This window comes from Parasteatoda tepidariorum, chromosome 4, assembly GCF_982258835.1.
Source record: "Parasteatoda tepidariorum strain Cologne lab strain chromosome 4, Ptep-v5.0, whole genome shotgun sequence".
Taxonomy (NCBI): Eukaryota; Metazoa; Arthropoda; class Arachnida; order Araneae; family Theridiidae; genus Parasteatoda; species Parasteatoda tepidariorum.
In genome coordinates this window covers 59424510-59451795 of record NC_141758.1, presented here as the reverse complement: position 1 = coordinate 59451795, position 27286 = coordinate 59424510, and the positions used below count along the sequence as shown (strand labels likewise).

General features: G+C 33.2%; 1 protein-coding gene across 4 annotated transcripts in view; it reads left to right on the top strand.

Annotated features, from left to right (window-relative positions):
- Nucleotides 1-26468, top strand: part of sli (slit guidance ligand) — a 359497-nt gene extending 333029 nt beyond the window's left edge. For 2 of the 4 annotated variants that reach the window (XM_071182345.2, XM_071182347.1), the window contains exons 24-34: nt 9750-9818; nt 10613-10684; nt 10908-10979; nt 12804-12875; nt 15053-15216; nt 16205-16421; nt 20267-20406; nt 21079-21172; nt 21262-22001; nt 23220-23429; nt 24813-26468. In XM_071182345.2, coding sequence (XP_071038446.1) covers nt 9750-9818; nt 10613-10684; nt 10908-10979; nt 12804-12875; nt 15053-15216; nt 16205-16421; nt 20267-20406; nt 21079-21172; nt 21262-22001; nt 23220-23429; nt 24813-25036 — 2074 coding nt within the window. In that variant the 3' untranslated portion in view covers nt 25037-26468. Of the gene's footprint in view, nt 1-9749; nt 9819-10612; nt 10685-10907; nt 10980-12803; nt 12876-15052; nt 15217-16204; nt 16422-20266; nt 20407-21078; nt 21173-21261; nt 22002-23219; nt 23430-24797 lie in introns of all 4 variants that reach the window. The other 2 variants (XM_071182346.1, XM_071182344.1) reach the window with 1 other exon arrangement.
- The last annotated feature ends 818 nt before the right edge of the window (nt 26469-27286 follow it).

Genomic DNA, 27286 nt, shown 5'->3' with positions numbered 1-27286 from the left:
GGCGATGGGAAGTTTTTGGTAATAAATTTGAAAAGAATACTTTAGCTGATGGTTATCAACAATATCATGTCTGCCTTGCACTGATTGAGTTTTCGTATAGATTAGGTTGACTTTTACGTCAAGGTGTGATGAATTATGGAATACAATTATGCTATAATTGACATTTAATGTTTTAATTCTATTTTAAAAAATTTATTTTTAAAAAGATCAGAATGCAGTAAAACTTGTTTACTATAAATCCAGATTTAACGATGAATTTTTAATAAATTGTTGGCTTGATGTTCTAATTATTTTTACAAATGATTATTATTCAACAATTCTTAACCTAAATAATTATATTTGCTGTACATTTTTCAACATCAAAAACTTTAGCAAGATTGAAAATCTTACTTTAATGCAGAGTTTTCTATTCTTTAAATTTATGAGACAAAACCTTAAGCTAAATAAGAATTTTAAGAGATGAAGAAAGAAAACCGTAACCCAATTCGTTATCCAAAAAATTTTATTTGTAATATCTTATTTAACATCAAATATTTGAGCAAGATTAAACTTCTAACTTTAATGCAGAGTTTTCTATTCTTTAAATTTATGAGACAAAACCTTAAACTAAATAAGAATTTTAACTTTAATGCAGAGTTTTCTATTCTTTAAATTTATGAGACAAAACCTTATACTAAATAAGAATTTTAAGAGATGAAGAAAGAAAACCGTAACCCAATTCGTTATCCAAAAAATTTTATTTGTAATATCTTATTTAACATCAAATATTTGAGCAAGATTAAACTTCTAACTTAAATGCAGAGTTTTCTATTCTTTAAATTTAAGAGACTTAAGAGACCTTAAACTGAATAATAATTTTAAGAGATGAAGAAACAAAACCGTAACCCAATTCGTTATCCAAAAAATTATATTTGTAATATCTTATTTAATATCAAATACTTGAGCAATGTCGTTGATAAGTGAAAATAAATAATGCGGACGCCTTTTAAATAAAATCAATCAAATGAACTACAAGTTCTACAGATGAATGACAACAAATACAAAACTTTAATCTTTTAATAACTAATAATTTAGCATCAAAAACGGATTCTAAAAAATTATAATTCTAAATTACAACGAAAAAGAACAACAACAAAACTATCTCAGGTTGCCACGCAACCTAAAGTGAAATATTAAAACAAATAAATCTAAAGAAAATTAAAGGTGGCGCTTCGGTCAAATATACATACGCTAATGACTTAAAATCTTAAACATACTCCCACCTTGCAAAGTGATATTATAAATAGCACTTTGGAACAAACAGTTAGCATTTCTTTAAAATACAAACTAACTCATGTATATTGGTCACCTTTATATGAAACGAATTAAAAAAAATATTCAGTCATTATATAAATAACAAAAAGTTCATAAATCTAAACGTTGTGGAATTTTTATGATTCTTCCCAATCTGCCTTTGATAGGAGAATTCACTTCCAAATTATCAGGCACATCAACGGACTTGGGAATATTATCAACTTCCAAGTTAAGTTTCTTTGAAGACTTTTCCAGAACATCCATATCGTTCTTTGCTGATAACTCTAAAGGATAAAGTCTTTGGAAAGGTCGGATCCTTTCTCCTTGAGAGGTTCTTAATCTGGCTACTCTAGGAATATTGTCCTTTCCAGGATAAAGCTCCAAGACAATTCCAAGAGGCCAATCTATGCGTCGAGCATTATCTTGTCCTATTAAAACAATATCACCGATGTTTATAACATCATTCCTTCTTATTCCCTTGTGCACTAGCTGAGCAAGATATTCATTTCTAAATCTTTGTTTGAGATCTTCACGTAATTTTTGCAAAAATTTCACACGTTTCAACATAGAGGTTCGATTCACAAGGTCTAGATCGGGAGTTTCGTTGCTGTTGCTACCTTCCCCGTATATAAATGTTGCCGGAGTTAAAGGCACTAATTCAGATGGATTATCGTGAATGTAGGTCAATGGTCTGCTATTTATAACCGATTCACAGTCACATAAAATTGTAGTTAGTTCTTCATAATCCACAACAGATTTACCTAACACACGACGCAGAAGAGTCTTAAGCATTCCAACTATCCGCTCCCACCATCCACCCCACCATGCTGCTGTGGGTGGAATAAATTTCCAAATTATTTTCTGAGCGGTTGAGTACACAGCAATCTTGTCCCAATCTAAATTCTTTAAATAATTGTTTGCTCCTACAAAGTTCTTTCCATTATCCGAGTAAATGACCGATATTCTACCTCTTCTTGCGATAAATCGTCTGAATGCTTGAATGAAAGCATCTGTGGTGAGAGACCGTACTAATTCAAAGTGAACTGCTCGGTACACAGCACAGGCAAACAAAACGATCCAAGCTTTTTCATTCGATTTTAGAAACAGAGGACCGGCATAGTCCACACCAGACACTTGGAAAACTTTTGTCTGAGTAACTCTTTCTCTTGGAAGGGGCGCAAAAGGAACTTCTACTGGTTTAGCTTGATGACGCTTACAAGTCACACACTGGGAAATAACTTTATTTACTAACTTTTTAGCTTTAAGAATCCAGTATCGCTCTCTGAGTCTTGAGAGCAAGATGGAACGACCTGCATGCATCGCTTTTATATGCTCTTCACGGATTAATTCTAACACAACACTGTTAGCAGGTAAAAGGATTGGACATCTGAAATTCTCATTCTCATCACTATGTACAAGTTTGGTCTTTACTCTCAGAATATCACTTTTATCTCGAAAAGCTTGTATTTTGGCGAGAAATTTATCATCTTGGAAATGCGTTGTTTGCATTGACTTAAAAATCACACTTTCGGCCTTTGTTAACTCCTCACAGACTAAATTTCCCTTCAACTTATCCTGATGTGAAACGTTGTGGACAAAACGTAGAATCCAAGCTACTACTCTTACATTTCTGCTATATGTTGAAAAGTAATTACACCATATTTCCGATACTTCAATATTTACCATGGAAATAACTACTTGTTTTCTTTTTTTCAAATTTACCTCTTCTTCATTAACGGATATTTCGTCAGCTGCTGCAGGCCATTGTGTGTGGGAAAGATATAGCCAGCTGGGGCCCTCCCACCACTTCGAATTGCCAAGTTGTTGAGCAGAGCAACCTCTACTTGGTAAGTCTGCGGGATTCATAGATCCGGGCAAATGCCTCCATGCTTTTACTGGAGTCAATTTCCTGATTTCTTGAACTCGATTTTCCACAAATACACCCCATGTGTCTTCTCTTTTAAGCCAAGCTAATACAGTTGTTGAGTCTGTCCAGAATTGAACTTTGTCCGTCTGAAACTGTTTTACTATTTCAATAGATAGACGAGCTGCAATTGTGGCACCAAGAAGTTCAAGTCGAGCAATCGTTGTTTCCTTTTTCCCGCTAGGTGCGATTCTTGCTTTACTCTGTATCAGGTGAACTTGAACATTGTTTTCATCTTCTATTCTCAGGAAAACTACTGTGGAATACGCAAATTTACTGGCATCACAAAAGAAATGTAATGAAATGCGTTCGTAACCTTTGTCACAATGTAACCACCTTGGGATTTCTATGTGCTTCAGATATTCAAGCTGACTTAGCCACTTTGTAAAATCTTCTCGTGTTTTTGTGTCAACTTCATCGTCCCAACCAATTTTAGCTTTCCACAAATTTTGTAACCATAATTTTGGTCGTAGCGATACCGGGCTAGTTATCCCCATAGGATCGAAAACTCTGTGTGAGGCAGCTAAAATGCTTCTTTTGGTGATTTTTTCAAGTTTTGTGTCTTTCATATCAGGAATATTAATTAACAGAGTATCACTTTGTCTATTCCACTTCATTCCCAGAATATTGGTCTCACTAGAATTAGGTTCTGATGGGTTAGTAGACTCCCACCCTCGTAAATCAAATTGTCTTTCAGCCATAATATTAGTAGCAACTTCTATGAATTGTTTCAGCTCTAATTCAGTTTTCACGCTTGTGAGGCAATTATCTACATAAAAACTGCATATTAGTTCCTGTATAATCTCTTTAGGGTATTTTTCATTCCCTCCCATTGCTTCCTCTAGTTTATTATTCAAATGGTATTGAATAGTGGCTCCTAGCAAAAACGGACTACAAGAAACACCAAACACAACTCTTCGATGACGAAAATGTTTCAGCTGTCCATCCTCTCCATACCATAAGAATCGCAAGAAATTTCTATCATTTTCATAAAGACTTATTTGCAAAAAAGCCTTACGTATATCAGCTGTTACGCCAAATTGATATCTCCGAAATTTATTTATCATTGAGGGAATTACTTCTATCAAATTTAACCCTTTTTCTACACAATCATTTAAACTAGGAACTCCTTTTCTCTTGGAAGAAGCATTGAACACGGGCCTGATTTTAGTTGTGCTGCTCTCCTTTATCACAGGTCGATGAGGTAAGTAATGACAAGGTATCCCCATGTCTTCTTTTGGAACCTCTTCAATTATTTCCTCTTTCTCCCAGTCCTTGAACACTTCTCCATAGGCATCATACAATTTTTCGGTTTTCAACTTGCGTGTTGTCATTTGCAATCTCTTTAACGCCAAATCATAATTATCTGGCAAAGGCAAATGCCCATCAAGCCATGGCAGACTAACTATAAAACGGTCATCTCCTTCAACTTTCACTGTATTTAAGAAATGTTCCATTGAGGCTTCTTGCAGTTCCTCTCTAGATTTTTGTTCTGAAGGATCTTTTATTCCTAAAGAATCTAATCTCCACAGCTCAGAAATATCCATTTCTTTTACTAAAAGTGAAGTAACCAACATTGCATTGCTTGACGATAAATCATTTTCAGGTGCTTTCCCTGTTAAAGTCCATCCCAATAGTGTCTCTATTGCTACTAATCCACTTGCCAAAACTCTTCGTTTTCCTGTCATAAGTTTTCCTATTACGTCAGCTCCAATCAGAATTTGAACTGGTTGTGAGTCATTTCCGACGTCTGACAACTTTATATTCATTTCTTCAAGCTCTTTTAACCAGGGTCCAAAGCTAACAGGTGTTATAGTATCACAAATAGATGCTTGATCTAAAGCTTCCATGTTACAAGTCAAGTTATTCTCTGGATTCCTTAACCTAATTCTATAACACGTGTGTTCAAATTCATCTGATTTATGACCACCAAACAAAGAGTGTATGAGAGTTTCTTTTCTCAAGGGAACATATTCCATCTTTTCCGCCAAATTTTTTAAAATATATGTTCTTTGTGATCCAGAATCTAAAACTGCTCTCACCACAATTTCTTTTCTATCAGATATCAGCTTTAGTTTCATAGTTTGAAGGAACACTTTCGGACCGTACGTGATGTTGGACATGTTTATTTCAGAACTTTCACTTTTCTGCCCAGATTTATCGGGTTCACGATTTTTTGCCGCTAAAGATTCACACATTAGTACCACATGTCTTTTACCGCATATGACACATTTTATAAAAGCTTTGCACTTACGAACTGGATGTCCTTGCATTAAACAGGCAAAACAACATTGACTTTCTCTTACTATGTTCTCTCTTTCAGCTAAAGTCATATTTCGAGCGGAAAAGCAATCTGAACTTTTATGTTTCCCTGAACAAAACACACACACTTTCTTCAAATCTTTTACATCTGTAGTCAATAGATTTGCCGCTGTTGGAAATCTTTTTGTTGGCAAATCTCTTGCTTTCTTTTTAAAGGGTAGGCGTTTTTCATCAGATCCCAAGCCAAAACCTGACATGGCCAAATTAATTCTTTCTTCACCTTCCGTTTCTGCCTTCAGAAAAGCCATGATGTTTGTTAATCGCTCTTTGGCGTCAACTGAAGCAACGCGCGAAGAACTTCGGTTCCAGGCTTTTAGAAACTCTTCTTGGAAACAAGATTCTACCATAGGGAATAGTATTGAAGCGCATTTCTCGGTCGTAACACCTAACGTTTCTAAAGCTCTAAGATATGACTCTAGTTTGTCATAAAGGGACGTCATAGATATCTTTTCATGCTTTTGAACGGAAACAATGAGCTTCAACAATTCCCTAACATAAACTTCGACCAAAAGGTCATCCTTGCCAAATCGGGCTTTGAGGCTATCTACTGCTTTGGTATAGTTTGCAGCTGTTGGAGGAAAGCTTTCTACAACTTCTCTAGCTCTAGATCCAACAGTTGTAGCCTGAATCAGGTATTGAAATTTGTTTTCAGGGGCAATATCTGTATCGTTATTAATTTGTTCAAATTGTCCCCAAAATGGTAGCCAATCTTTTAAATCTCCACTAAATTGCCTAAGTTCTAATTTTGGCAAATTAAACTGCTTTCTGGCACTGGCACTAATAATATTTGGCGGAGACTCACCGGTTCTTTGCGATGTAGCTTGAATTCTCGCCAACTCCAGTTCATGTTTTCTTATACTTTCTCTCTCTTCATATTCTCTTTGTTTCTCTTCATATTCTCTTTGTTTCTCTGTTTCTTCATATTCTCTTTGTCTCTCTTTTTCTTCATATTCTCTTTGTCTCTCTTTTTCTTCATATTCCTCCTTTTGTCGTCGATCATTGACAGTAGCTACCAATACACTTGTTACAAAATCTGGATCAGCTAAATATTCTTTACTTTTCAAAATGATCGTTTTCAGATCCGCTACAGTAGCTTTTTGAGGTAATACTTCGCCAATTTCTTGGGCAACAATAATAAGATCTTCCCTTTTAAATCCTTTTGATGCTAAAAACATTTTTCAAATCAGAAGTAGCGTATCAACCGTCCTGTCGCGGACGCCACAAAATGTCGTTGATAAGTGAAAATAAATAATGCGGACGCCTTTTAAATAAAATCAATCAAATGAACTACAAGTTCTACAGATGAATGACAACAAATACAAAACTTTAATCTTTTAATAACTAATAATTTAGCATCAAAAACGGATTCTAAAAAATTATAATTCTAAATTACAACGAAAAAGAACAACAACAAAACTATCTCAGGTTGCCACGCAACCTAAAGTGAAATATTAAAACAAATAAATCTAAAGAAAATTAAAGGTGGCGCTTCGGTCAAATATACATACGCTAATGACTTAAAATCTTAAACAAGCAAGATTGAACTTCTTACTTTAATGTAGAGTTTTCTATTCTTTAATTTTAAGAGACAAAATCTTAAACTAAATAAGAATTTTAAGGGAGAAAAAAAAAACCGTAACCCAATTCTTAATACAAAAAATTATATTTGTAATATCTTATTCAAGATTAAATACTTGAACAAGATTGAAAATCGAGCTTTAATGCAGAGTTTTCTGTTCTTTAAATTTATGAGACAAAACCTTAAACTAAATAAGAATTTTAAGAGATGAAGAAAGAAAGCCGTAATCAAATTCAAACACATCTCGGAATTCTTAAAACCAAAAGTTATATTCGCAATATTTTATTTAATATCAAAAACTTAAGCAAGATCGAAAATTTAACTTTATTTCAAAGTTTTCTGTTATTTGAATTTAGGAGGCAGACTAAATAAGAATTTAAAGAGATGGAGAGAGAAAACCGTAACCCAATTCGTAATCCAAAAAATATATATGTATATATTTGTAATATTTTATTCAATATCAAATGCTTGAGCAAGAATAAACTTCTATCTTTAATGCAGAGTTTTCTATTCTTCAAATTTAAGAGACTGTTGACGCCAGAAGCGCCATCTATGAAAAATTAGTGTATCTTATGAATCCGAAGAGCTCGGATGTGTGAAAACAGCGTTTCTCTAATTGACTTGTGTTAATAAAGTGGTGTTTAATTATTACAGTCCGCTCATGAGATTTTTGAGAACTTTTATTTTTATTATATTGAGAATTTTGTGACTCTGAGTTATCGTCGGACCCAGAGACAAAACCTTAAACTAAATAAGAATTTAAGGAAATGAAGGAAATAAATTGTAATATAATTTAAACCAAATTTTTAATTCTTAACGCTAAATGTTATAGTCGCAATATTTTATTCAATATCAAAAACTTATGCAAGATTGAAAATCTAACTTTAATTCATAGTTTTCTTCCCTTTAAATTAATATTTTCTTAATTTTTAGCCTTAAACTAAATACAAATTTAAAGAAATGAAGAAAAATAATGCTAGAAATTTATACTTTTATAACATTTAATCTTGAAACCAAATCTAAAAAGCAGGAAAAAAATAGCTAGTTGATTAATGAACTATTTTAACATTGTGGATTACAATATGAAAAAAGATGGATGCGTACTGAAGTCGATAAATTTTTATTCCTCAAACATTGATTACGCAAAAATAAACACATGTTCGAAGAAAATATGCTATTGATTTTCAATCTTTTATAGCCTAAGTTTTTTTTCCTTTCAATAAAGTTATCAATCCATCACAAAACATTATTTAAAAAACTAACGAACACCAAAAGAAATGTCATCGATTCTAAATATTTATTAGCTGCTGCTTTTGAGTAAACTTCTTAACTCCAACATACTATAAAAGCATTAATCTAATATAAGTTTTCCAAATCATGGCGAAAAACAAAAGCATCCATATTTTTTAACAAGTATATTGAGTTAAGAAAAAGATCAATCATAATTTATCATCTTTATTTTAAGCAATGCACCGTTTTATTTTAGAATAAAAACTATCTTTCGTTACTCTCATCATGAATCTTTAGGTTTGTTTTTTTTATTCTTGAATTACAAAATTGTATATGGTATACACATAATTTTTATTCGATGCCTAGTAATATACACTTTACACTTATATTTGTGAAGTAATGGTTAAAAATTAACCTCTTTATAAGTGTATGTTTATCAGCTTTCGTAAAAAAACTGAAAATATATACTATAAATATTTAGTTTGTTTTAAGAAACTGTAAATTTTGTGCCAAAATTTTTTTTAAAAACTCTAATTTTTTCAATAAGTTAAAACTTTATCTGTAATAAGAAGTTTAATTTTCCATCTTTTGATTCTTGAAATTCAACAATAAAAAGTTTTTTTCAACTACGAACGAAAAAAAAGGAAAAAAAGAAGAAGAAAAAAGAGCATAATCTACTAATTATTGGAAACAAAAATAAATTTTGTTTTTCAATGAAATTTCAGTTTCACATAATTCAAGCGAAAAACTGCGATGAGAAACATAAGGAAAAACTGCAAAGCGATCATGGGGTTGGGGAGCAAAGGGAGAAGGTGGTCAGTTTAATTAATTAAAACTTTAAAAGTTTAGCAACCTAGTTCAATAATTTTAAAATCCCCTTAGTTTTTATTTAATTAAAAACCTAATTAATTAAAATTCAATGTATTAAAAACTCAAATTAATTTCACACAATTTCCACAGAATCTGCCAGTGTAAACTATTTTAAAACTTTTAAGATTCAACAATCTCAGGTAAATAAACAAAGATCAATCATTTCTCTATATTTTGGGTGTGCGGTAATCACCACCCTTAAAGGTTATTTTTATATTTCTTGTAAGGGTTAGTGATTTTCAAATTATAGTTTCTTTTAAAACTTTATGTTTAAAGTTGCAAAAACTATTTAAAAACTACACGTCATAACAGCAGCCATTTTGATTTACTTTAAATACTTTTTAAAAAAAGGAAAACTATTAAATTGTCTTACATTTTGCGTTGCTGCTTTTCGGACTCACAAAAGGGAATCTTTTGCTATTTAATACTAAATTTTTGCCTTTTTTTAAAAACATATATATATTTTTTTAATGTATGAGACGTTTTTAAAGATTTAATACAGTTTAATATAAACATTTAATTATCATGCAGGTATTTAGATGTAAATGATATTTCAAGAATGCCGGAAGATTTGAATATATTCAAAGATTTAGAACGATTGTAAGTATTTTTTTGATGTTTATTAGTTTTAATAAAAGTTCTAACCGATTGCATTTTATTTAATGAACTACCTAATATTTTTTACAAGCTTATCGAAATAACACTATCTTAAGCTGCAGCTATTTAATATGGTAATCATAATAACACTATCTTAAACTGCAGCCATGTCACAGGCTAATCGTAATAACACTTTGTTAAACTGCAGCTAGTCACAAGCTTATCGTAATAACACTATTTTAAACTGCAGCTAAGTCACAAGTTTATCGTAATAACACTATTTTAAACTGCAGCTAAGTCACAAGCTTATCGTAATAACACTATCTTAAACTGCAGCTAGTCACAAGCTTATCGTAACAACACTATTTTAAACTATAGCTATGTCCTTTTAAGTATATAATAAAGCTTTTTATTGTGTTAAGTAGGTTAAACAATTCTGTAGCATTTAGTGTGCTGACGAAGTATTTTTGTATAAATATCGGCTTTTGTAAATCATATATCATGTTATCTGATTTGATTATCATAATACATGTTCTCTAATTAAGATTTTATTTAATTGATTTTGCAATATGCAAATTCTGCATAATGAAACATTATGCAGAATTTCTTCAAATTTGCTATTTTCATATTTTACACTGATTCATATTTTATACATATTTCATATTTGTTACATATTCATATTTTATGCATATTCACATTTATTCATATTTTATACATATTTCATTTTATTCATATTTCATACTGATTTTATTTAATAAGATAAAAATGGAAATCTTAAAATATCTTTACATTTTCAGGGATCTTAGCAATAATCAGATAACGGTCTTGCCAAATAATATTGTATCGAATTTGAGCAAATTATCAACACTGTAAGTATTCATCATATAATAATCATTTCTCTAGATTATTAATCAGTTATTTTTACACATTTAATTGAATATGAATTATGAATGTATTTATACTTTATTGAACTCATTCAATCTTTAAAGCAGCTTATAAGAATTTACTTTGCTTAAATTACCTATTTTAAATTTATTGGTTCACTATTTACAAATAAAACTAATTCTGATTTTTTAAAAAAAATTTTTGCAGGATTCTAAGTTACAACAAATTACAATGCATCCAGGTTGATAGTTTATTAGGATTAAAGTCACTAAGAATTTTGTAAGTTTGTTTTCTGTTTATTACGTGACAAAAAGTTTCAGTATAATTTTTGGGTACTCTTCGGTTAGCCGGCCGCAAGTGAAAAGTCGCCAAGAAATGATAAACTTGGCTAACTTTTTTTAAATTTATTTTTTGAACACATCAAAATTAAACAATTTTCTTTTAAAAAAAATAGTGTAATTTCCTTGCGCCCCGCTAATTGAAAAGTAGCACATTTTGCTTAAATTTGAAGTTTAAGAAGCTATTATCGTTTTTTAACGAATTTTAAATTTTGATTTTCTGGCATAATGAATTATTAATCTTTCTATATTCACAGATAAAATGTTCATTTAAAAGACAAAAAACATTAAAGTTATCAAAAATTATTTTTATTCGAAAATTTAAAAAAAAATTAATTAAATGAATAAAAAAATATGTTTGCCATTTGAAATTGCTATTCTTTTCAATAAAATATTTTTTTAAGACTTAATAATTATGTTGGCAATTTCAAGTGAATTGTTACAAAAATTCGATTTTTTAAGTTATATAACTTTTTTTCATGTGTCGCAATTTTTTAAATAAATATTCCTGAAAGTTGATCATAAGCATTATCTAATGATTTAAAAAAAATTTTTGTTGAAATAATCTTTAAAAAAACATTTTGAAACGTATAATCTTGCATCAAAAATGTTTTTCCACAAACGCTGTTAAAGTTATAAAAAACCTGATATATGTACAGTGCGGAAAAAAAAACTGATCACCCTGAATAACTTTTGATCTAATGACCTGATCTTCACGTTCTAGGATTCCCTCTTAATGATTCGATGGAGAGACCTCAACTAGGCTAATAATTACCGTATTTTAAGTTATGAACTCAGGTGCAAAAATGTACTTTCTCTGAATAAACATAATTTTTTTTCCGACGGATTCGGATTTGTGACAGTCAAAATATAGGGGGTAGCCGCAATCTGGGAAGTATGGTCCCCATAGTTTAATCAGGAGAGCAATCCAAAATTTAATCAAAATTCAGAATGATCTATTTTTTTTGGGGGGGGGGAGCACTGTACACCTTTGAAATATATGACTAAAAAATAATTACTTTTATATTAGGGGGACCAGAAAGCAATGTCGTTTCGGCGCTTTAAATATTCGTTAGTCTTAAAAACCAATTCATTTTCTTCGATCCGGCATTGGATGGTTGTTGCTAACGAAGGTGAATACATTATTGATTAATAATAAAATCTTGATAACGAATATCAAATGCACCGAGACGACATTACTTTCCGATCCCCCTAGTATAACAGCTCCCGTGCAACTTTTCTTATAATTAAACTTTGAATCTAGCAAAATTATTCACTTGTAACCGCGTTTAGAAGCCAGTGCACTGATAGAGTCGTGTTTGCAAAAATACTTGGGAATACATGTAAACTCAAAATCTTTTTTATGGAAAACGCATTTAGATTACTAACTAAACAAATTAGGTTTCATCTTAAGCAGAGATGTTACTGTTTGAAATTAACTGTAAATTTTTGTCTTATTTATATTATGCATGAGTACATTCTTACATTCACTATGGTTCTTATTACAAATGTTCACTTTTGTATTCAATGTTTTATATTCAATGCGTATTCAATGTATATTAAAAAAACTTAAATTTATTTAATGGAATATGCATTTTCTATTTTTATTGGCACGCTCTGTATTAATTGCGTAGAGTGTTTAATATTCGATTATTAATTTTTAAATTTGGCTTTTATAAATAATAACTACTTAAATGGCATTAATATTCTTCTAGTTTAATAAATTATGTCAAGTTTTTTTTAAATCTGATAACTTTTGTTTTAGGTCCTTACAAGGCAATGACATATCCATGATTCCAGACGGCGCATTTCGAGAATTAGTATCCATAACGCACATGTAATTCATATTTACAATTCATATTATTTTATATAAGTATTGAATAGTTATTGTAACACTGAAATCTATTTGAATATCGTATAGTTTCCTTTATTTGGAATATAGATTTTATATATGCATAAAAAAATATGAAAAAAAAGTCAATAATGAAAACTCACTAAAAATAATATTCGCAAATACATTTATTATAATTCATTGGTACATACGTATCTACGAAGTCCTGGATGTTTTACAACCTTTGTGTATTGAGACAAAAATGATGTCACAGACTATTGTATCAATTTAACGTGCTGAGTACCGAGTCACCCATATTCGGGCGACAGCAAAGTTTCTGATTGGGCCTCATCACCCATACTCGGGTGACAGCAAAGTTTCTGATTGGGTCTCATCACCCATATTCGGGTGACAGCAAAGTTTCTGATCGGGCCGCATCACACATATTCGGGTGACAGCAAAGTTTCTGATTGGGCCTCATCACCCATATTCGGGTGACAGCAAAGTTTCTGATTGGGCCTCATCACCCATATTCGGGTTACAGCAAAGTTTCTGATTGGGCCTCATCACCCATATTCGGGTGACATCAAAGTTTCTGACCAGGCCGCGTCACTCCTATTCGGGAGAAAGCAGAGTTTCTGATGTGGCCGCGTCACCCATATTCGGGAGACAGCAAAGTTTCTGATCTGGCCGCATCACCTGGAGTTTCTGATTTGGGTGACAGCAAGTTTCTTATCGGGCATCGATCGAGTTTCGGATCGATTAATAAATCATACAGAAATGATTTATTAGGAAAATTATTGTGAGCCTCGTAAAAGCTTTCTTGTTCACTGATACACTAAGAAATAAGTTTTCCATTTTTCTTTTCGAAATTTCAACGAATTAGGGTTGCGATTTTAAGTCCTTTTCAGTCGGCAAAGATTCAAACTGATCGTATAAAGTAGTGAGAAACAGATGCGAAGCAACGGACACAAATAAACAGACATGATACCATGAAAACAAACAGAGCGAAATATTATTCTTGTGACCACCAGAGACTCGCATTATTAAAATATCGGTGGGAGTACTTAGCAGAATACGCTTCGTACAGCGGTACTCGTGGCCTGAAGGAGATTTCATTGTAAACGCTTGCAGCAGTCAACGTGTTAAAGCAATATACTTACTTTAATACTAAATACATTTTTTAGATAAATAATTATAAGAGTTTCATTTTTATCTTACAAAAAAAATCATAAAAAGAGGATGAATTTTGTTAGTATAATATCATTAATTGATTAAAAAAGATCATAAAAAGATTATGCATTTCATAAGATATAGCATAATATTATTTGATAAAGAAAGATCAAAAAATGAATTTCGAAAGAAATCATGGTATAATATCATTATTTGATTAAGAAATGATCATAAATAAAGAATGGATTTTTTAAGATATCTTAGTATAACATCATTATTTAAATAAGAAAGATCATAAAAAGAGGATATATTTTGTAAGAAATCATAGTATAATGTTAAGATCATAAATGGAAGAGGAATTTAATAAGATATAGTATAATATTATTATTTGATTAAGTAAGATAAAATATTCTGATGTAATTATTTATCTGATGTAAAGTAAGATTAATTTTTCTGGTGTGTAATATGTATTTAATCTATAAAATAAAATAAAATATCAGAAAATAATTTCCACAGTATCACATTATGAGCCAGGAGAATCATGGAGTTTAAAAGTCCACAATTTCTGACCAACGTCATTTTGGTGGTATTGTGCACCGACCGCCTTTATTTCCCAGACAAGCAGGTACCCATCAATCTAAAACCGTGAGCTTCAAGCCGTCACAATGACAATTCAATGCTTTAATCACTTTGCCCTCGTTTAAACGTTATTTTATTTAACGATAAAGATCAATAAAAATATAGAAGATTAATTTTGTTAATCCTTAAATTCGTAATTTTATTTATATTTTAATTCGATTTTGAACCTTTTTTGTGTCTCGTGCATTTAATTTTGATTAATTGGTTCTACTGACTTTTTAGTTAAAAATAAAATTAAAATATCATTTTTCTTAAAACATTCTTATGGAAGTCTTATTTCTGCTGCATTCTTCGAATTAGGGTTAGTGAAAGTTCACGATATTTCTTGTTGAAATGAATTCATTTATAGACTTAGATAAACGCTGTTTCAGAGCCTTGGGCGCCAATCCGCTGTACTGTGATTGTAACTTACGCTGGCTTTCTGAGTGGATAAAGCAGGATTATATTGAACCTGGAATTGCTAGATGTGCTGAACCTCGATCCATGAAAGACAAGCTCGTTCTAACAGCCGATTCTAATGGCTTTGTTTGCACAGGTAAGTGTATTTTCAGATGAACATCTAAATATATCCTGAAAAGTTTATCTAAATTGCATGGAAAAAAATTTTTATTCGCTGTGGTAGACACTTCGCCGAGTCACTTGAAAATTCATAGCTGGCACTCAACATATTAGTAAAATTCAACACAAAAGCATAAAGGTGTTAAGGAATAAATTAGTAAAATTCAACGCAAAAGCATAAAGGTGTTAATTTACAAGGAGGAATAAATTAGTAAAATTCAACGCAAAAGCATAAAGGTGTTAATTTACAAGGAGGAATAAATTAGTAAAATTCAACGCAAAAGCATAAAGGTGTTAATTTACAACGAGGAATAAATTAGTAAAATTCAATGCGAAAGCATAAAGGTGTTAATTTACAAGGACGAATAGATTAGTAAAATTCAATGCAAAAGCATAAAGGTGTCAATTTACAAGGAGGAATAAATTTTTCTTTGTTTTTTGCATGAGAGTTTTAAGACAGATCTTAGATACTTACGTATCGCTGATTTCGAATCTGCAATCGGTTTCGCTTTCCAAGCTACAGTATTTATTTTTTTTAAAAATGACAGTTTTAGTCTTATTTTTTGACGAAATGTAAAAGTTTAAAAAGGTTTTATGTAACAGGAAGTCGATTAAATGTTGCGACAAACTTCTGGGAAAGTTAGGGTACATCAACAGGATTAAAATTGCATTAGAATCCATGCCCGCAAATGTCATCATACGCCGCTAGGAGCACTTCCCCATTACGAACTGTTTCTTCGTATCTGAACATACGCATAATAAGAAAATGCCCTAGCTGCTGACTGCGGCATTCCCGGGGATGGATTCCTATGCAGTTTTATCCCTATGATGTGCCCTAACTCACGTAGAAGTTTATTGCAACATTACGTGATCCACTGTTATATATAACGCTTTAGACTCTATAAAAAATGTTTCAGTATAATAAACGATGTTTGAAACGTTAATTTGTATTTACTAATTTTAAGGAAAACCTGAACCTGAGGTACTTGCCAAATGTGATGCGTGCTACACATTTCCCTGCCAAAACGGCGCTACATGTAAGCCAAAGCCACTACGAGACTATGAATGCATATGCGCACCAGGCTACCATGGTGTCAACTGCGAATACGTCATTGATGCCTGCTACGGTAATCCTTGTGAAAACAGTGGTACTTGCAAAGTTATGGAGGCTGGACGCTTTAGGTAAGCTTTTGATTTTGTCACGATGAAAACTATTTTTTTTAACAATAGTGCGTGGATTAGCAATATTTACCACAATTAACCCATTAAAGCCTGAATTTTTTAAAATGCCGTGACGCAAAAAAAAGCTCCTATTAATCATATTTTTTTAACTAAATGAATATTTTCTTCTGTTAGCTACTACTTGATTTTTGAAAAGAATAAACATTTGCTTCATGTGAAAACAGTCATTTTTCAAATTCGAAGAAGTCGCATAGAATTCTTACAATTTCCGTGACGTATATGTCACACTACGTCAAAATGGATTTTAAGGGACAAAAGTGAGAAGTGAAACCGAAAATGCAGTGACGTATTAAAGAACTGTTGTTGTTACAAATACCACTTGCCAATACCAGCAAACCTTGCTTCTGTAGTACCAAGCGAATAAAATGCTGAGTGGCGCACTTCTTGTTTAAAACGGCATCATTTATGGCCAAGGATACGACTTTGCCACACGCATACGTCACAACCTGTTTTACAGGGAGGACTTATTCATAAATCGTTATTTTGACCCAAATCAGAGAAGGATCAATCTCCGATCCAGTACTATTGACTTCTTATAAGAACTTGGAGGACTTAAAAGATCCCGACGGATTTAACGTGCTCCAGTCTTCGACCGGCGAGATTCGAATTCACGACCTATCGGACATGGGGCCAGCGCCCTAATAGCCAGGCAATCTAGGTCACACCTAACTTGAGGCTAATTCAAAATGTCTTCAGACAATTAACAATTTCCTTTGGAAAAATTATCATTGCTGCTATCTCATCTCTTTACTACCACTCTACATCAAAGGAAGAGAATTCAGACTCCACAGATCCCGTGGTGGAACTACAGACCCCTAATCCCCATTAGGGAAGCATGCAGTGCTGTAATGGATAGCGTTATCAGTGTCAGGGGTACAGACTTTTCATTAGTAAGTAATACAGTTCTTGGTTACAAGCTTATAATATACAGGGAAGTCCATAAGTACGCCCTTAATATTCACTGGCGTTTAAAATTTAAAGAAATCACAGGTTTGGCGAATTATTTCTAAAAGTACAATACAGATTTTAAAAAAGTTTGGTATGAACATAGGTTGATTTAATATAAACATAATACAATAGTTATAATAAACAAATGTTTTTCCCCCCAATGGCAGGCACTGAATTTGAATCTTTGCCTATACTATGTCAGAATTGTTGCTCATTTCGCGTTACCCAGTGGGCACCTGTAAACCAAAGTCACGGAGGCGAGCAACATTGCCCACTCCACACTGCCACAAACCCGTTTATAGGGTGGGCCATATTCACACATCATACGCACACACACAACAGAAGACAGCACAGAGAGAGAAACATCCATGCCCAGAGAGGGATTCGAACCCGCAGCCTATGGCTTCGCAGTCAGGCACGCTAACCGCTCGGCCACCTGGCCGGCAATAAGCAAATGTAATCGTTTGTAATCCTTAGAGTTATCTTTGGCGCAATTCAAGAAAGGGGATGCTAGCGAACCAGATATAACTTCGAGCTCTACCGTCTATACAAGCAGCCCCAAATTTCACAAATGATTTGCAGTAATAGGCTGACATAGCTGGGCCATCTATGGAGAAATCCTGAAAATAGCTCCATGAGAATAGTCACTTTTAAGAACCCCGAGGGGTCAAGTCCCAGATGGCTCAACGACATCAAGAATGATTTAAAAACCTTAAAGATTAGAAATTGGAAGGGAGTTGCCATAGATAGGAGGCGCTGGGGTTCATCATCTGTTGAGGCAGCCAAGGCCTGGAACTGGCTGCTGCGCTGACAAAGAAGAATCGTTTGTAATACCTGGGAAACAAAAGTTCCAGAATATAACAATTAGGTTCATAGAAGGTATAGTCCTCTCTTACTATTATTTAGGCTTCCCGTCGAGTTTCGGTAAGAATTGGTCACACTCTTTCAGCAACGCTGTTTTCAGATCCTGTAGGGTTGCTGAAGGGAGAGATGCTTTATATGACCAGGCGCTTCATTCCTGTACTTGACTGTAATCTAAGTACCTCTTTCGAAGATATGGAGAGATCTGTGACCATTATGATGCTTGCCTAGACCCAGGGCTAAAGAGAATACAAGGGCTAGTTCACTCCGCTCTTAGAGCTGAAGCTACGATTTCCCTCCTCATGACGTCACTGTGTCTACAGATCTCGGAGATCGCAAGCAAAGATTTGATAACTTTGCATCTTTCTCTTGTAAAAATAAGTTAGACTTTTTCTGGTTATTAGCCTTCAAACTTTACGAAATTAACACATTATTTCCGTTCATAAACATAGTTCAAAAAAAACTTTCCTGGTTATTATATTAAAAAAATACCATTTTAAACTTATAAAAATGTTTTGCTAGTTGGTGAAAATGACACGATAAATACTTTATTTTAAAAAGTTCAGTTTTAACTTTAACTATTAAGAAAAATGGAGGCATATATCGACACTTTTTTTATCTACATATTCTTTTATAAAGATAAGTTAAGTTAAATTTAGAATCCCTGATTTTAAAATATGTCGTTAATAGCAATTTGTTCATACTTAATCATTAGGAAACATCAACCTTAAACGCTAATTACTGAAACAAAATAATAATTTAGGTTCATAATGACATCAGAAATTTTACAATTGTTTATAGACATTTAAATTTACGATGATATAATATATAGATATTTAAATTGAAGAGAATATAATTTTTTAAAAAAATCATAAATATTTAGAATAACTACATTAAAAAATATGTTATGAAATTAGGAGAATTTCAACTATATACTATATATTTCATTTATACTTTTTACTTACATTTTAATTTTCTTTGACTTTATCTATTTTTTAATTCCTTTCACCTGCCTTTCTTTATGAAGTAGCGAGGCGGTTTCTATTTAGATAATGAATTTTTATAAAAGTTCTTTACGACAGAATAAACGTATTGCGGTTTTATATTAACTGTGTCATTTCGGAATCCATTCCTTACATAGTTGTTCATTTACTTTAGGGAACAAGCGGAAAATTATATTTTTTCCTTTTGTTTTTATATCAGAATTTTTGCAAGTTGCAATCGCGCAAACTGGCATTTCGATAATAGTTTTAAATTCTTGTAAATTCACTGCAAAAACTGAGGAAAGTCATTATAGAAAATAACAAATGTCTTAGAATATCTCGCAAAAAGAAATGATCCAATATTAGTTAGAGCTAGTTAGACCAAACGCTCCGTTCTTGAAGTAAAAGTGCGAGCTTTGCGCCAAAGTGACGTCACTAGAGTGACGTCGGAGGATCGGCGCGGCAAGAGATACTTCAAAGGAGTGAACCAGCCCTTCTATTCTCTTTAGCCCTGGCCTAGACCACGAAATCTCAGTTATCATAATATCCACAGTGGGTCTTTGGTTCAAGGTTTTTATGAAGGGGAAAACCATGGAACTGCTACAGGGTCTTCAATAATTTTAAAAATCGACCGTAGTTTTAGTATGACATCGGCAGGCAATTTCATTGCTTATTGGAGGAGTTTCTATTAATTTGAGGACTTTAGGTGCAATAACAAGGTAAGTCCAGATACAATGATTGTCAGTGTGTGCCAAAAGGCTTACATAACTTTCTCTAACAGAATTTACCGGAGGAGTGGACTGATTTTAAATTCGTGCACAAATCGAAGCAACTATGCCCATAATCTAAAAATTTTTTGACTTACCCTTAAAATTGAACAGAGCCTGTCAACTGCCTTACAAGTTCCCTGTTTCCTTTTAAGGGTGGTTATTACGGAACCTCCTATGTACGATGCTTCGTTGTAATGAATGGAACTTTTTACTTTCATTTCAGTTGTCACTGCCCTTCAGGATATGAAGGTGACAGATGTGAAACTAATATTGACGATTGCATGGACAACAAATGTGAAAACAATGCCACCTGCATCGATCTTATTGAAGAATATGAATGCCGATGCAATCCTGGCTATACTGGTAAGTTTTTTAACAAAGGAAAGGAAATTAAAATTAATTTTCTAGTAAATTAATGTAATGCAAGTTAGTTACTTGAGTTTTGTTTATAAACAGGTGTATTATAAAATAACTTTGCCGACAAGTAACCCTCTAGGGAGCATATTGCTTGAGTGAAAGGGAATAAAATTTGGTACACGTTTATTATGTTTATTGCGCTGAAGAATGCTGGTTATAAACGATTGCGCAGTTCTTGCGGTTACAGTGATAAAAATTTGAAATGGCAATACCCACTTATTTTGATGGGAGCGTAATCCTTGCATTGAGAAACTTAAAATGAAGCTGGAACGACATTTTTAGCACAAGAAATTGCGCAATCGTTTATAACAGCATTCTTGAACGCAACGATCTTATTACCTATGTACAAAATTTTACTCCATTCAATCAAACAGTATACTCTCTAGAGCGTTTTATGTCGGTAATGTTATTTTATAAAGAGGGTTTATATGTCGGCAATGTTATTTTATAAACTCCCTGTATATATTTTTAAAACATAACAATATGAGAAACTATTTATGTACAAAATGCTGACTACTATCAATATTAAAAATCACTCTATACTCTATGTAATTCTTTAATTTGTAACTAACTATAAATGAAAGTAATAGTAACAATGGCTTCGTACGTATGTTTCAGGAAATTATTGTGAAAAGAAAATAAATTTCTGTACAAAAGAATTCAACCCTTGCAAAAATGGTGCCACCTGCATCGATGAAAACTATTCTTATAGGTAAAATAGTAATAAGAGTTTGTACATGATTCAGCACGTAATTATTGATCACATTCTAAACATATTCTCTCTTTTTTTCACAATTACAGTTGTGCATGTTCACTTGGGTTCACCGGCGAAAATTGCACTATTAACATCAATGACTGTTTAGATCATCTATGCCAAAATGGCGGCACCTGCATCGACGGCATTAACACTTACAGATGCCAGTGCCAGGATGGATTCTCGGGAGCCTTTTGCGAATTGGAAAACATGGTTGACCTACTGTACCCTCAAACTAGTCCTTGTCAACACCATGATTGCAAACATGGTGTCTGTTTCATGCCAAGCAACGCAAAAGACTATATCTGTAAATGCTCGCACGGTTTCACAGGTAAGCGTTGTGAATCGCTTTCCAGCATTAGTTTTCACGAGGGATCTTACGTGGAGTTGGATCCACTGCTTACTAAACCAGACGCCAAAATCTCGATAACTTTTGCAACTCAGCAAAGTTACGGGGTAATGCTGTACAATGGTGAAGCCCAGCATTTGGCTGTAGAGCTGTTTAGAGGCAGAATTAGAGTCAGCTACGATGTTGGTAACTACCCTGTGTCGACTATGTTTAGTTACGAAACGGTCAGTGACGGCGAACCCCATGTTGTAGAACTTTCCCTTATAAAAAAGAACTTCACTATGAGGGTTGATAATGGCACATCCAGAACTATTGTTAACGAAGGACCTAAAGATTACCTGGAGGTATCGTCACCTTTGTATATGGGCGGTGTTTCTGATGAGGCTGCTAGCAGTGCTCTTCGTCAGTGGCACCTAAGGAATGCATCAAGCTTTGAAGGTAAGAGTTGGTTTTTATTATAATTTTTATATAGGAGCTGTGGCGGCCATGGGGACAAAGTGCTCACCTCCCGATGAGGTGAGCAAGGTTAAAATACCAACTATGGCTGGCCGATAAGACTTCCGCGCATGGTTCGCACTGATCATAGTGCTGACGTAAAATTTACTCAATAGCTCGACGGATCATGGGTTAGAGGTCCCTTGCCCTCAGGCTTCGTGGTTTTTCTCGCCATGTAACGCAAACGTGGGTTAGTCTCATCAAAGAATCCTACACGAAGGCTAGTTTGTCCCGATGTTTGACGCATGAGTTTTCTAGATTGAGTTTAAAATAACAAGAGTGTGGAGTTGAACATTGGTAGTCGTAAATCGACTGTTCAACTATCGTTACATTATAATTCTGTCAATCTAATTAAAAAACTTCACTTGCAAAAAAGAGTCTCGTGCTGTATGCTGTTATGGAAATAAGAAAACGTGCATTTAAAAAGGGGAGTTTTTGATAATTTTCTTGGAAACCCGTGTCAAAATTTGTCCGAAATGTTTACCTCCACACCCTACTTGACATATGTAGTTTAAACTTGTAATCATAGACATCAGACAAGGGGAATTTATGTGTTATATTGCCAGTATGAAGCTACGAATCAGAGTTTGGAACTGTTTGTATTGTTGGAAACATCATATAAGCTTAAAAATAAGAAATCGGAAAATTATTTTGAGCACAAGATACTATTTTGATTTAGATTAGCACAAGATACTATCTTGAAGTCTAACTGCTAGGAAGACCATGGTCTAACATGAATTGTCAGAAAGCAAGAAGTAAGCAATTCAAAACATTCTTACTCTAAAGACGTTACAAACTCAACCGAAACATAGCAGCAAATTTAAAACGTCAAAATGAAGATATAACTGCGAACCAAACACTAGATAGATAAAAACAATCGCAGTACATTAATGGTTGTAACGTTTTTACATTAGGTGTATCGTGGTCTCAAACACTACACAAGTCCTTTTAGTTTTTATAATAATGTAATTAATGAGGCATATTTTTTCAAGAATTTTCTTTCTTATCGAGTACATTAAAGCAGTTACTGGACAATGTGTTAAACTTGATTACTCTGAAAATAGTTGAATGCAACTTCTAGTTACTTATACAAATTTTCTAAGAAACGCGAATTATTCATTATATATAACAGCAATACTCTTTAATCTTGTATCCAAACAGGTTGCATGAAGGATGTGCGACTGAATGGCAAATTGCTCGATTTCATGGTGGCCAGGAAGCAACAACGCGTGACACCGGGATGCGCAGAGCTCGAAGATCCGAAACCCTGCAAAGAGCATCTCTGCCAGAAAGGAAAATGTGTACCAACTGATAAAAACAGTTACGAGTGCCAGTGTAGGAAAGGATGGAGTGGGAGACATTGTGACCAAGGTATGCCACTTTTATACGATTAAAAATATTCTTAAAATTCCATATAGCTAGGAAATCTATTAAATAGATGTTACCAAATTTGTAAAAGATATATTTAGAATTATAGAATCTTAAGAACTTGACACCATTTTGGAACAAATCGGTGTTAAGTTTCACTAAATGAAACTCAAAATATGAAAAGAAAAAAGGGTCACCCAAAGATATTCAAATTTTCCAGTCTACAGCTATGAAGTCAAAACGTTTAACACATTTGGGGTTGCAAATTAATATTTAAATAAAAGCGATAAACCATAACAAATCAGTTTTTTTTTATGGAACTAAATACATTCCCTGAACTTCATCCTGAAATGAATTAGCTCCATGCCGGCCAGATGGCCGAGCGGTTAGCGTGCCTGACTGCGAAGCCATAGGCTGCGAGTACGAATCCCGCTCTGGGCATGAATGTTTCTCTCTCTCTTTGTGCTGTCCTCTGTTGTGTGAATGTGGCCCACCCTATAAACGGGTTTGTGGCAGTGCGGCGTGGGCAATGTTGCTCGCCTCCGAGACTTTGGTTCACAGGTGCCCACTGGGTAACGCGAAATGAGCAACAATTCTGGCATAGTATAGGCAAAGATTCAAATTCAGTGCCTGCCATTGGAAAAAAGAAAAAAAATAATTAGCTCCATGTGAATTTTAATTCCACCTCTTTCTCTAATTAACTGATAAGGCGGGTCAGGATAGCCCGGAAGAGAACCAGGTTCAAATCCCATCGGATATTGTTCGATCTGTATACTGCCTCCAGCTATGCCCAACCACAACGACATAAACTATCTTCTCTGGTGGACGTATGGTCGATTAGAATTCCCTTGCCATCAGGCTAACAGTGGGAAATTTTCGGGTTTGCCTCGTGTGACGCAAATGTGGTTCCATCAAAAAAAAATTGGGGAAGTTAAGTTCAATGCTTGATCTAGGAGTTTCTTTGGTTGGGATCCAAATTACACGGCTAATGATTGGAACATTGATAGCAGCAAATTGATTGAGCAGGCTATTCAACGACGGAAATAAATAAGTTGAGATTTCCTAAAATACGTCACTAATGGGACTCAAAATGTCTCGCTTAAATGTTAACAAGGAATCTAAGATTATATATAGATTAAGAAAGACAATTGCAGAACAGCCTGCGTGTAAAATCCATGCTGTTCTGTAAAAAACGAAATTACCTATTCTTTCACGATGACAGCATGAATGAATTGGGTGATATCAATGGGTCGAATTGCAGGTAAACGCGGTTAAACTTCATGTTCTCCAAAGATTTAAGTAATAGTCATGAAGTTTTCATTAAACTTTGCCAACATTTTTATCCAAGGGCAGACATACACTAAGATGCAGAACTCTCTTTTTCAGCTCCATCTTGCCAGAAGGAACAATACAGAGAGTACCTGGAAGAAAATGGCTGCCGTTCAACAAAAATGATCAAAATGGCTAACTGCGTCGGATCCTGTGGAGACCAATGCTGTAGACCACAGAGGATAAAGCGCAGAAGCGTTCGCATGACATGCCCGAACGGCACAAAATATTCAACACAAGTTGATGTCATCAGAAAATGTAAATGTGTTCAAAAATGTTAAAATATTTAACACCGAATTACAAATTTCGGTCCCCGCGGACAAATGAACTTCATATGCAAAAAAAAAAGGACTTAACTCATCGTTTTTTTTTTATTTTGAAAAAGGATGATTATCTTTTTCCTGTTAACCAATTGACAGCTAAGAAAATCGACGTTGCGTTTGCGGCCAGATAATGCAAGGCGTGCCAACGCAAATGCCCACCAAGCGCGCCATCAAAAAATTAGAGGTAAAGCAAAGACACATTTTTTTCGTGCAAATGCCCACTAGATGTTAAGTTGAAAACACCACTCAGTCAAGCTGAAGCATTAGATGTCATGGCTTATTCACATTTGTAATGCGCAAAGCTCTTAGGTATCAGGCTATCACTTGCATTTCACAGATGTTTTTAAAACATACAGAAAAACACTTACGTGTGCAGTTATCTATTAGATTTTTGAAAAAAGGAGAATATGTGTTTCAATTCAGAAATTGGTTTACCAATATTGAGTTTCTTTGGAATAGACATTCCAATAAAAAAATGTGGTTTAGATTTAAGTAAAACTATTTTGTTTTCATTTCTGAAAACAGTGAAATTAAACTTTGAACGTCAATCGTTTTTGTTTACTTAGTTTTAAAAACTTAAATGTAATGGAATAAACCTTCAGGCTATAAAATAATGATAGGGTAATTAGTCAACATAATAAAAGAAAATTGTACCATCGTATGAGGTGATCTTGGCCCAATAAACAAAATATTGCACATGCTGTATTTAGACAGAGTGATTATCACTTATTTATTACAATGGTAATTAAATTGCAATAAATAATTGATAACCACTCTACTTGGTCTAGGTACAGCATATATAATCTTTTTGTTTTTTAGGATTAAGTTATCCTAGTTGAATATACATTAAGGTCATCACTGTAGCATTGATATTGCAATAAAATTAAAGAAATATGTTAAGCAATTAACACAAATAAAAAGCTCTAGCTATCAAATTTTAGCATACATATTCTCTGTGTATGTGACTACTCATACTACAGTGAAATGCAGCATGAGTCAAACCTACCAACATACAGAAAACAATAATTTTATAAACTACGGAATAATTAAAGAGGCAAAACATATTAGAAACTTAATTTTGCTGCAATATTAATCATTTTTGGATACTGAACTACACAGATTTTGCTATACCTTCCAGCAAATTATGAATGGAATTACACTATGTTTATAATTTCATATGGCAGATTTAAGGTTGCACTCTTTGTTATCAGCAAATATTTGTAAATTTATAAGTGTTCTTTGCTCTTGTCAATAAAAAAAATTTGTGTATATTTGGTTTCATTAGGCAAATAGTAGCATTCAAGTTAGTAAATTAAGATATGAAGGCATTTTATGTCAATTGACACTAGCTTTTCATGCAACCCATTGATATCATTGTTGATGTATTTTATTAAGGAAAAAATTAGTATAATCCATGCCATATTCATTTTAACCCTAATGTGAAAATATTAGAAACATCAATACTTATGGTGTATTATAATTTAACAATCTATATAATTTCCAGATGCATAACAGACATAGCACTATATAAAACAAATTCCACTAAAATACCTATTTATAAGTAGTGTAAGGTCCATATTCCTCCTCTTAACTTTCAAACAAATGAAGCTTATAATAAAAATCTAGGTTTAGTAAAATGGCTAAGCAATACAGTCAAGCGGACGTAATAGCTCATTTGTTTGCTTGCAATATCCTACACCGTAGCGTAAAAAAAAAGACATTGTTAATTTAGATCATTACTTTTCACCACAATGTAGGAAATCACGTAAGCGTTATTTTTTTTAGCAGTAATGCTCTCAAAATGTTTGTTTTTATTTCATCGATACTGCTCAGCAACTTCATATTTTCCCCTCTCGTTCATTTACTTTTTTCTTCTCTTTATTCACTTTTTTGTATCATTTTCACAATCAAACTGTAATTCTGTACCACTTCTGTAATTTCGCACTAGGTGACATAGTAAACGGTCTCATCTTGTAGCTCTTTTACTACACCTAGACACCACTTTCATAATTATAGTAACAGCTGTTTGAAAGTTAAAAGGGTGGATACGGACTTAAGTGAGCACCCAAATTTTTTACATTGTCTTTTAACCCCATTACTTTTAAACTAGAGCTAATTTACATATAAAGTACACTTATATCTACATATTCCAAAATATGTAAAACTTGATCAAAACACAAATTATTGACTGAAATATAAGTATTTACT